We start from the raw sequence: 12,873 nt of genomic DNA on the forward strand, positions 1-12,873 counted from the left end.
ATTTATCTGTTTACTAGTTATTACTTGGATTTGTGTAGCTATTTTTTTTTTTTTTTGTAGCTGACCTGAAGGGCCCCTTTTTCTTTTTATCGTACCAGACGGCTTCCTTGTCTCTTTCCTGAGGCACCATTAACAAAAGCAGGCATGAGAAGTCTTTCAACAGTTGTACACAGGGCTGCAATAGTACTTCCCCATTCCTCAGGTTTGTAACTAAGTCATCATAGAGTTTCAAGCAGGAGACAAACAATGGAGAAATTAAAGCCTCAAAAAAGAAAAAGCATTCAAAAATGTTGCAGCAGCAATTACAATTTGTCCTCCAATATCTATTTCTCACCTTCTTCCAAAGTAATTTCAGCCGGGCACACACCCAGAACAAAGACTTCTTTGCAGGGTTTGTTAGGTGTGGCTGTGTGAGTAAGGTCTGTTCAAGGAGATGTATGTAAGTAATGTATGAAAGCTTTTGGAAGTGTCCTTTAAAAGACAGCTGCTGTATGCCCTTTATCTTCTTCATATTCCTCAGCTTTTTTTTCCCTTTCTGATGGCTAGAATGTGTGGATGTGATGACTGGAGCTAGCATAGTCCTTTTGGACCATGAAGTGACCTTGAAAATGGGGCCACGTTCCATGAAATACAGAGATGGAAGCTAGGGACCCCGTGGACTTTATGGAGCAGAGCTACCATCCCAGTTCTGCCTACCTGTCGGTTTATACGTGAGAAAGAACTAACATTGTAACTTATTTAAGCCACCTCATTATGGATCTCTGTTGCTCACAATGGAGCCTAATTTTAACTCTACGTAAGTGGTACTCAAATCTCTTTATTTAGGCATGTTAGTGTAAAACTGGAAGCAGTTAAAATTATTTTTAGAAGGAACCATGACATTTTGACAGAAATAGTAGGCAAGAAAGTCTAGCAAAAGTTTCACAATGCCTGTAACATATAAATTTTAAAGAATATTTAAATATCTCCATGAGAAGCAGTCAACCCCAATACAATTATTTTCAATTAAAAAAATCAAAATGGCATAAATTATTTTGCTGCCATTTGTCACATCATCCTGAATATGCTGCAGGATCTAAAAGTTTCTTTGGGAGAAGTCTCTATTTCACAGATAGAAATGAAAGTAAACAAAATCTGAGGGAACTAAAATTTAGCTTCTCAGAAGCATCATGGCCAGAGATGGAAAACATTCTATAAAATTCACTGAAACAGCCAAATTTGGGCAAAACTGACCTGCATTTACTGTCTGTGCCTAGATAATGTGATCTGATATTGTCCGAAGGAAGAATGGCAAGGCAGCAAACACATAGGTATGGAAATTTCAGGTACAGTGGTTACCACTATTTTATATGTACCACAAACTACTGCAGTAACTGTTCCACCTGCTTCTTTTGGTAGGGTCACCACAGCAGTCCCAGGAGGTGGGAACTGTTATTCCCACATTACAGAAGAGGAACTAGGGCTCAGGGAAATTAAATGACTTCCCTAACTTCAAGGATCTCTTGCTGAATTTTAGACTTGCGTTAATGCTGTACAAAAGAAGATACTCATTTTATAGGAATTGGGAGAATTCACCAACTTCCTGAAAGTTTGTATTTACTAAATAAAAATGATGGGTTTTCTACTCATGTGGGTACATGAAAATCATCTTCAAAAGGCTTTCTATTATTTTACCGAGAGTTTGGATTTTTTATACAAATTCTACTGGTCACTGATGATACTTCGTATGCTATCTAAAACACACACGATTTTCACTAAGCGAATAAATACAAAAGTATTGCATCTATCAATCACAATTTCCTAGCTTAACAACGTGAGTTCCAATATAGTCACATAAGTGCCTTGAAAAGAACAAAGCCAGAAAGTGACCTACCTTTTGAGTAAGCAGAGCTTGAACAACTTGGTTGGCTACCTTTAAAAAATAAAGAAAAAGTTGTCATTTATAATAACGAGACTTTATAGGCACTGACTCTAATTTACCAATACGTTTCTCGCAGCTTATTGTAGCTAATTAGCTCCTCATTTGCCTCTTTCCTCTACATCCAGAGATCTGATTCTTTTCATAATAAGCCTATCCTTCTAGGCAATATTTTGCTTTCTCCAAAGGTGACCCTGTTGCTAATTAAGATGGCTACACTTAAAAGATCATTCATACCTTGACTTTCACATTTCCATATTTGGAAAAATGATATCCTTTCATATACTCCAAGAAGGCTAAAAAATGATACAGTGCCAAACACAGTCCTAATTATCTGCACACAGTTTCTATACTTCACTGATTTACAATGCCCCTTGCCTCTCCTTCCTATTCCTTTGCTGTCTATTTCACTGCTTCATATTACTTGCAATAGAGATAGGTTGAATGGTCAACAATAGGGACAACTCGTTGTTTCCTCTATGTCCTGCTTTCATCTTCAATGTTTTCGCTTATGTCACCCTCTTGTTGTTGCTACCTGTAATAAAATCTGGTAGTTGTTTACTGCAACATCCATTTTTTTTCCTTTTTCCTGAGTAACAAACCCAGTCCTCTGGGGCTGGGCACATTCAACTGCATTTCCCAGCTACTCCTGTAGTGAAATGTTACCATGTGACAAAATTCTGGCCAATAAGACATAAGCAGACTATTCTCTTGGGCTTACAGGAAGTCTCAAAGAAGAAGGGGGCTCACCCTTCATCATCTTCCTGACTAGGAATGGAAGTACAGCAATGGCTGGAACTTCAGCAGTTACCCTGACAAAAACAGTCACATATTAAGGATATTTGGACAGAGAAAAGGACAAGCTTGGTCCTGAGGATGCTATGGAGCTGTACTGTCTATTGAACATTGATGTGAGGGAAATAAGGTAGACACTGTTATTTTGAGTTTCTTCCAGTAAACAACCAAACATAATTCTTTGTAATATTTTCAGGGACCTCATTTTCTTCAAGTATCAGGCAGCTTGGGACAGCAGAAGAACCTAAATCCCTCCTCAGCCCAAGGCAGTGAATCTTGATTAATCGAAGCCAATATTAGCAATTCCAGTGACTGGTTTAGGAGCTGGCATATAACACAATTCCAGCTAAGGACCACAGGTAAAACCAGTAACATGTTCCTGGTGTTTCAAGAATCTGGCATTTTCTCCAGGTAACCATTCATTATTACTGTATGTATTTGTGCTAAGATTTCTTTTTCATCTGCATATTTCAAAACACTTTGCACAGAATCACCTACTAAACTTCGCTATTACCTTGAAGCTATGTAGCTACATGGTTACCATTGATAAAATTAAGGTGGATAGGTGAAGTGGGTGGTACGTTTCAGCTAATACATAAACTGTAAACATTTAATGTGATAACTGAAATTGACAGCATGAAAGACTAAATCCGAATACTTAAATATCCTAGATATAAGGTACTCTGGTTCATTTGTTTCTTCCTTCACTTATCCAATATAAATTTTCTGAGTATCTACTTGCAAAGCTAGCTGATTGGGCCATGGTCCTTGACTTCAAAGGCTCATACCTGGCAGCGAGTTGGCAAAAACACAATTATAACACAGTGTGACAAACATCTAATCATCATGGTAATTCTTACATTCAACTGAAGACTGAGGGACACTTTCGTGTTATTTCTCTCTTGGTAACACATTTATTTTTGGTGATGCTCAACTATTTGTGCTTCTTTCTCTATCTAGTATAGGGGAACAGATTATTGTAAGAATGTTTTCATGGAGCTTAATTGTTTTTTGACTCAATATTGAGAAATAGTACATCCTTCAGGACAGCTGGCTACCAGTAAGTCTCATTGAAAATTAAAACACAGGCTGCCGTCAACTTTTGGTTAGAAAGCAATCACACCACTAGCAGGAAATGACTAAAATCAGATTATCTGTAATTGATTCGTTAAATTATATGCACAAGAAGGATTTTTTTCCCATCAGAAAAAGTCTTTTCAAAGTTACACTGCAGACATTAAGTAAAAAGAAAGGCTGTTCATTGAAACCATGATTTTAAAGAAAACGTATTCTTAGGTATTTTTGATTTTTTTTGAGTGAAGCACAACTTACAGAACTACCATAGACCAAAGTAAACTATACTTTCATTAACTGAGGCCCCATGTTCCTTTATCACTTTATTTGTTTGTGACCACAACTGTGATAAATGTTATCCAACCCAAGCAAATTGACCAATAGCGTAAGAGTGAACGTCAGTTTTCCAGCATTCATTCCAATTCATAAGTAACTAAGAATTCAAAGTCAAACTACATATCATCTATTTTATTGTTGGCAAATAAAACAAAACAAAACAAAACAGAAGAATTGAACTATTCATGCAGGTTGAATCAGGAACAAGGTACCGAAGTTAAATCATGCCATAAATAATTTACTTCTTTTGGATCTCAAACTTTGGATTTGATTTACATTCTCATAAAACTGCCCAATATCAATATTTTCTTTTCTTTCTCCCAACCGGTCTCTCGCTGAAACCATTCTGGTAACAGTGGTCACATAAAACAGCTCTATCCATGATTTATCAGGAGACACAGACTAATATCCTAACTCTAACAGCCCACAGGAGGAAATACGTTATATCTCGCAATCCAAGCAGTTGCCCTATAGGCTTAGAGACTCTATATCTAACACAGTTCCTTCTGGCATGTACTTGGGAAAATTGTTTGCTCCACTTGAAAACTGAACAAAGATACACGAATGCCTTATTTCTTTACCTACTGACATGAGGTTATGTTACCCAGAAGGACTCGCTGGTTCTTTGAAAAAGAACAGGCAGATGATACAGATGCTTTCCTCTATACTATCTATAATGACAGTGTCCGAGGTTTTGTTATCGCTTTTAACAGCTAACTTCCCTGATGCATAAATAGGACAGTTGCTTGGAGCTTGTGCCTGCAACCTCTACTAGGTTGAAAAGATAATGCCTGGAATGCGCCCCTGCTCTCAACCTAGCATTATGCCCTAAGCATTTGGGTTGCAAATAATCACACACCTATAGGCCCAGCTAGTGAGAACAAATCACTTCCAATGTCATCTGCCAGCTTTCCTCTCCAGAGAAAGGGCAGCAGCTGGGCTAGGCTGCAAGGGACTTGAAGCACGCTGGAAAAGCAAAACTGGCAGTCCTTAAGCCACTAGCTTGTAGTACAGCCTCCCTTAGGCTGTCCGTGGAGGCCGCTCACCTTTGCTCCTAGGAGATGGAGCAGGGCTGCAGGTGAGGCAGGGCTGCAGGTGAGACAGGAAAGGAGAGCGCCTGAGTACATCTCGTATTTCCTTCTCAGTAAGAATTCTCTCAGACAATCTGGCTCCTCTAACACATGGCTGATCTTCTACTCACACAAAACTTTGCTCTTCTTCCCTGAAAAACTTCCAGGGCTCGTGATTCCTCCATGCACTCTCCTGGAAGTGGGCGCGCAGAGGGAGGAAAAGCTGGGGCTGTGAAGTTGTCTATTATTTTATTGCAAAACAGTCCTTGAAGCTGAATAAGAAGCCACACCAAGAAGTTTATTCACAGAGAGAATTCTCAGCCAAGGGCTGGGGTGGAGGGTGGAGAAGCTTCGGGTTTGTGGGTGTGGGGAGTGAGGATCTCCAATGGCTCTATGCTTTGACAGTCCTCTCCTGGCTAGTGGGCTTGCTTTCATACTTTCATGAGCTATTTCACCATGCAAAGCCACTGTCGTGTCAACAAAGTAACTGAAAAATCTAATCAGGAAAAGCACGTGTTTTTGAAAATGTGCTTTGGAGAGGTGTTCTATGCTTCTGAGCTTGGCTGATTGTACTGAGGCAGCTAGGAGAAAGCATGGAGAACACCGACTTGGGTTAAAACAGTGCCTATGTTAACTTCACACACTGACATGCACAGGGGATGGGAGAGAAACCTGACTTTTCTCATCCATAAAATAGAGGAGCTGCCTACCTCTAAAGTTGTGAAAAAGGCATGAGATGATAGACATAATCAGTGAAACCATCTAGGGCAGGACTTGATACAAAGCAGTCACCCCTAAATGTGAATCAGGCCACTCAAACCTTGGAAAATATAATCCATGTTCAGGTAAGCAGTTAAGAAAAAATGCTTTAAGAATAAGGGATTTTATTTGTAAGGGCATGAGGGATATGTATATGTGAGTGTGTTTCTGTGTGTGTCCACATAATATACATGTATAAATGTAAGTCAATAAGCATCTGTATTATTCATTTACTTTGTAAAACAATCCTGTAAGATACAAACAAGAAAGAAGCTCGAAGAGGTAAATACACAGCCCCATACAACATTGGAAAAGGGGGAACAGTGAACCCTAGCCTTCCTAATCCAAAGCCCATGAAGTTCTCTTCTTCTAATTCAAATCAGAGTATTTGAAGTGGGTCTACTATTTTTTTCAGCTGATTAATCCTTGGATTATCATTTGGGTTAGTGCATAATAAATGAGTGCTCATCTCTGAAGAGATAACTGTAGAAATTAGTCTAAATATGTATGTGGGATTTAGGGAAACACTAATTTGGAAATTAATTTCCTGCTGATACTCTCCATTCATTCATTTAGTCATTCAACAAATATGCATTAGGCACCTAGTGTGGGGCAGGAATCTGCTGGGTCCTGCAGAAATAATGTGAGAAGAAATGCAGGGACTGCCTCCAAGGTGATAGAATCTGGGGCAAACAAGGAGTAGATCATCTGTAATTTCCAAGAAATGAGTATTTTGAACATATGAAGGTGACAAGTAGGATCGTCTTCCATTTCTGTCTATCAAGACCTTGTTTTTGTTTTTTTTTTGAGACAGAGTCTTGCTCTGTCACCCAGGCTGGAGGGCAGTGGCACAATCTCAGCTTATTGCAACCTCTACCTCCTGAGTTCAAGCGATTCTCCTGCTTCAGTCTCCTAAGTAGCTGGGTCTACAGGCTCCCGCCACCATGCCTGGCTAATGTTTTGTGTTTTCAGTGGAGACAAGGTTTCACTATGCTGGCTAGGCTAGTCTTGCACTCCTGACCTTGCGATCCACCCGCCTTGGCCTCCCAAAGTGCTGGGATTACAAGCGTGAGCCACAACGCCCAGCCAAAACCTTGATTTTAAAGATGATGTAGGGCCCAGCAGTGGGATATGCCTGAGAATGTCCTGGGAATGATTCTAAAATCCAAGCTAGGAATGTAGCATGTGGTTCAGGGAGACAGGTGAGAAACAGTCTCAGCAACCTACTTCTACCCTTACTTAAAATTCTTTTTTTTGTCTATTTCTGAACTACATCCAAAGGTCTAGTTTTCAACGTCCTTGTGCTCTGAAGTGTAGAGGTTGGAAAATAACTCAACTCTACCATCGTCACTGACTGTAAGGGGCCAGTTCTGATTGGAGAGGAAATAGCAGTTTCTCCAACTTTTCCTGCAGAAGCCTCCTGGAATGTTTGTGAAAATTGCCAATTTCCTGTCCCTGCATACTGATTGGGAAGGTCTGAATGAGGTCTAAGGATATGCAATTTTAGCAACCACCACACATCTTTCTGATGCAAAGGGCTCCCAGGAACACACCTTGAGAAACACTGGGATATGGTTTATTTTATTTATTTTATTTTATTGCTTGTAGCTTTATATTATCTCAGACTTTGTTGTGGAATCAGAAGTAATTTAAAACTTCCACATGAGTCTGTGCTCTTCTATTACTGTATCTAAACTTGGCGGCGGGAGCTTTCATCCTTCTACTGAAAATTTCTGAAAATGCTCTTTAAAGCACAGCATTCAGATAATCTAATTGTAGTGGTTCTCAACCCCAGATGAACGTTATAATCTCCTGTGGTGCTTTAAAAAACCAGAAAGCCCAGGCTCCGCCCACAAGCAGAGTCAGATGGGAATCTCTGAGGTGTGACACAGCCAGCAGTATTTTTAAAGGTCCTCAGGTAAGTCCACCAAGCAGCTACGGAGGAGAAGCACTTGCTGTTCTGGATCTGAGACCTCACCTGCTGCAGCTCCTTCTGCTGAAAGACACCCTTTCCAATTCTGCCCTCTCCTCTGCTCGCCTACCTGCTGCTCCTCCTGCCCTCCGGTGACTGCATTCTGTGTTTCCAAAGTCCACAGTGCAGCTCATTTGCTCTGTGACTTTCTCGTACCCCCCTACCCTGCGACTGTCCATCCCTTGCACTTCTCCTTCCAGCCTGCGAGTGCCGTGAGCTCTCAGGACCTGGGTGAGGCTGACAGCCAGTAAAGGTTTTCAGGATACAACCGAATCCATTGAAGTGCAGCGCAGTGGTTTTGGATGTTATTTTACTTCTTTACAAGGGAATAGTAGGTATGAAAGAAACTGCAGCCAAGGCAATACTGTGAATAAATAGCAAGTCATTGCCTGCCAGTAAGTGTCTGTCAAACAGCTAGACTAAGAAGCTTGATTGTAACATGCAAACCTCCGAACTCTAAGATTAATCCCTTGGTTTTTCGTTTGTACTGCAAGGCAGGGAGATGAGATAGGGAGCAGTAGCGGTGACGATGAAGTGTACGCATGCACACCTGTTTGTATACAGGTGTGTGCACTTGTGAATGTGCATGCCTAGCAAGCCAGGGCATATGTGTGTGTATCTAGGAATGTGAGTCTGTTACCTTCTGAATAAATGTGCTCTTTTATTGGAACACAGATTCTCAAGTGTTTTCCCCAAATCCTCAATATGTTCCTCATTTCCCAGAAAATAACAATCAGTGCAAAAAGGAATGAAGAACATTTTATTTATTTATTTGAGATGGGGTTTTACTCTGTCACCCAGGCTGGAATGCAGTGGCAGGATTATGGCTCACTGCAGCCTGGACCTCCTGGGCCCAAACGATCCTACTACCTCAGCCTCCCAAGTAGCTGTGTCTACAGGCACATGCCAATACACTCGCCTAGGTTTTATGATTTTATTTTTTTTTATTTCGTAGAAACAGAGTCTCCCTGTGTTGCCCAGACTGGTCTTAAACTTCTGGGCTCAAGTAATCCTCCTGCCTCAGCCTCCCAAAGTCGTAGGATTATAGGCATAAGCCACTGTGCCTTTCTGAAAAACATCTTAAGTTTACATTTTATCCACCTGTGTATGTCTGATGACACCCACTAGCAAGGAAAACACTTACATGAGGCCTTACCTTGTTAGTTTGTTTAATTAGTATAAAAAGCCTTGAAAAGAATTTCCAGTTGGCATTATTACTACACTCAACTACCCCGTTGAGAGTGTTCTCTTACAATGTGTGGAAATGGATTATCTACTCTCATGCAATTAGTCATAAAACAACCTGCACGTGTAATCAGGGGTCAGTATTCATGAATACAAAACATGTGTATTGCTTAGAGGCAGTTCTTTGCTGCAAATCACCTCTTTGGCAACAGTTAATTTTTGCAACTAAGAACAGAGGAACACTCCCTCTAAAAAGTCTGTCTTCAGTGGAAACTTTATATGAAATGATTTTGTGGATAACTTATATTTTTGTCCCACACATTCTGATGAAACCTACACAATGCAGGCTTGGGAAACACACAGAAAATAGACTATGAGTTTCCATAAAGAAATGTGAGTGCTTTGATTGACGGGGAGGGTTGACCTGTGGGAGAACTGGGACAAAGTTTCCGTGGTGTGAGTCACAGAAATCTGACTTCTAAATGCAGATAAAATCTCGGCAGAAATTTCTGTGCAGGAGGTTAAAGTGAAACTTTGCTAATCAATATATATGACCCAAAGGTACTGTATGTTCCTTTTAATATCCTTGGATCTCTTTGGTCTTTCTTGCCCAAACTTTGACTGGACCACGAGCCTGGGGAGCAGTGAGGGCTGCTGAACTGGCCTCACTAGACTGTGAGCCATGTCAGAGTCAACTAACTTTAGTGTTTCTTTTAACTTTGGACATTGTCAAGATTATTCTGGTCTTTTAAGGTCCTGACAGGACAGAGACTTGCAAATACCATTTTGCTTGGGTAACTAACGTATGTGGTTGGGAATATTAAACAATTAATATATCTAATATTAAACAGTTTTCTGGGAACATTTTGAGAGTTCTTCAACTACGTGTAAGTAACCGATACAAAATGATATGATGATGACAGTGTCTCAAGCTGTCAAGTGCGTCAGCATCATGGGGAGAGCTTGTTGACACATAGATCGCTGAGCCCCGCCCCAGAGTCTCTGATTCTGTAGGTGTGTCGTGGGTCCTGAGAATCTGCATTCCTAATGAGGCCCCAGGGGAGGCTGATGCTGCTGGTCCAGGGATCACATTTTAAAAACCACTGGTGCAGGGAGACGCCAAGGACTACTGGACCTCAAGAGGAGACTGACTGCTTCCAGTTTGAAGGGAACAAGAGTTATATATGGCGTCACTGCTGGGAGTTGAGCATGTGTTCCTTACAGATCCCCCCATTGACTTATGGGACAGTACATGGGAGGAGAGGGGGATGGAGAGGGTAAGAAATATCAAGAGGAGTTAGAAGAGATTTCCCTCATGGATAGCAGGGAGAAAAAGACTGATGATAGACTGGCAGTTCCCACTGGAAAGGTACTGGAACCAGACGGAATGCAGTTTTTCTTTTCTTTCTAAAATCTGCATCAGGTACATTGTAACAAATCTCAAACTGAATCACCCAGAACACAATAAAGTTTTAAGGTGCTGGACAGATGACTAATGAAGTGATCTCATTTAAATAACAACTCCAATCACTGACAGGTCCTAGCTGAGAACTTGTCAGGGAGCGAATGGCCAATCATGGCAGGGAGAGACACGATGCATCGGTGATTGGTGTGGGCCCTGATGGTGTGAGGCGACAGCGGGGGAGGACGTGGGCTCTGAGCACCTGCCCATTTTCCCCTCGCCTCCCAGAAACTCTCAAATGCCCACCATCTTTGCCATCATCTCTTCATTATCATCACATAATATTTATCCAGTTTATCATGCGTATAGCCCCATCGTCTTCCATTCTGCTCCAATTTTCTTCCTCACTTCTCTTTCTCTTCTTGGCTTGTTCTGAATCTACTGATTTTTTCCCCTCTGGCTGCCAACTGTGAACATCATCCCCACCCACTCTATCAAGGATTTGCTTTTTCAGAAATGGTATCCAGTTGGAGATGCAGCATGACCCGACGTGGTTTTTCTCATTCATTGGAAGGGATCACACTTACTGGACAGAAAGAATTTATCATACAGTGAACTGTGGCCCAAGAATACGAAACAATAACCAAAAGGAATATACAGATGCCTGTATAAGGATTTAGGGAGGCAGGGAGGCAGACACACACAGACACACACACACACACACACACGCACCCTCATACACACACCCTTCCTTTTCAAAGGCTACATGTTTACTACATTTCTTTGGAGGAGAAAATGCTGATGTTTTGTGGAGACTGGTGGCACACACATGTATTGAGATCAGATTAAGGGAACCCTAACTAGTCCAGCCTTGGATCAGGAGTCTCTCCATCCCCCTTACCTCATCAAGACATCGCTCATATTGTTCCCTTTGATTTTCATTCTCCAAAGCCAATGCTGAATTCTCTGCCTGCAGTAAGATACAAAAATAACACAAATAAATCAATGCAGTGTTGTATTATGTGACAACTTATTCCATACAGTTACTAAATATATCTCCTCGGGATCCAAAACAATCTTTTAGAAGTACCTTTGACAAGTTCACGCCATACTATTATAAATATTGCAGGGATGACTTCTGTCTTACCGACTTGCTCACTAAAATACATGACAATTTCAAGAAATGCAGAACTTGATATTCTGAACAGGTAGAAAATCAAATCACGGCTTGATGTGACACTGTTCCCTAAAAAGACTACAATGTTTATTTCATTCTATGAAAATGTAAATGGGAGAAATGCCTTAATCCACTTCATTAAGGCCTGTCACAGACTCACAGCCTAATATTTGTTTAGGCCACAGAAAGGAATCTGATATAAAGTCATGAAAGCATAATTCCAAATGCAAACCAAATACGTTATTTTCATTGTTAGTCAATGACTAATGAACATAAGATAATGAGAAATGTAAGACTTGAACTATACTTAAGCCTCCCCTTCCCTACACTCTTGTAATAGTACTGCTTTCTCCCTCCTTAGAGCCACGTGGGTATGCATTTGAATACGGTTATGAGGTTGACATGTGGAATAGTAACGGAAAAGAAAAGCAATCAGCGGAAGCTTATTAGGTTTTAGAAGGAGCATGAAATGATGGCATGAAGCTACCCTCCACCTCAGGTGACCTGGTTCCACTGCAGCCACTGCAGGTTCCTGTCTCAATCTTCAACTGTGCCAGTGAACCCTTCCTAGGGCTGTGACAATGACCACCCACTCGGAGCCCCCAAGCAATCTTGGCTCCACCTGCCCCTTCTCTAAAATCCTCCTTGACATTTGGAAGTAGGGGTATAGTGATCTAAATCAGTATTTTCAAAATTATGGTATGATTTTTAGGTGGTACACAGATCAACATTTTAACTTCATAGTTTTTTCCCATCCATTTTTCTAAGCTTTTCATTTGGAAATAATTTCAAACTTATACCAATGGATGAATGGATTATGGTATGTATACACAATGAAACACTATTTGGCCATAAAAAAGAATGAAATAATGTAATTTGCAGCAACGTGGACAGAACTAGAAGTCACGTTAAGTGAAATAACCCATGCACGCAAAGACAAATATTGCATGTTCTCACTCATATGTGGGGGCTAAAAATGTGGATGTCATAATGATGGAGAATAAAATGAGAATAATGATGGAGAATAAAATGATAGATACCAGAGGCTGGGGTGGGGGGTAGGTGGGAGAGGGGATGAAGAGAGGTTGGTCAATGGGTACAGATATACAGTTAGACAAAATATATAGTTAAATAAAAGGTATAAGTTCTATTTTTTTAACAGCAGGGTAGGGTGACTATAGTTAA

At 40.7% G+C, this 12,873-nt stretch overlaps 1 protein-coding gene across 3 annotated transcripts in view; it reads right to left on the reverse strand.

Annotated features, from left to right (window-relative positions):
* NCKAP5 (NCK associated protein 5) overlaps positions 1-12,873 on the reverse strand; it is an 835,293-nt gene that overhangs the window by 198,736 nt on the left and 623,684 nt on the right. For all 3 annotated transcript variants that reach the window (XM_025404545.1, XM_025404546.1, XM_025404544.1), the window contains exons 7-8: positions 11,413-11,481; positions 1,874-1,912 (exon numbers count right to left, since the gene is read on the reverse strand). In XM_025404545.1, coding sequence (XP_025260330.1) covers positions 1,874-1,912; positions 11,413-11,481 — 108 coding nt within the window. The remainder of the gene's footprint in view (positions 1-1,873; positions 1,913-11,412; positions 11,482-12,873) is intronic.

This window comes from Theropithecus gelada, chromosome 12, assembly GCF_003255815.1.
Source record: "Theropithecus gelada isolate Dixy chromosome 12, Tgel_1.0, whole genome shotgun sequence".
Taxonomy (NCBI): Eukaryota; Metazoa; Chordata; class Mammalia; order Primates; family Cercopithecidae; genus Theropithecus; species Theropithecus gelada.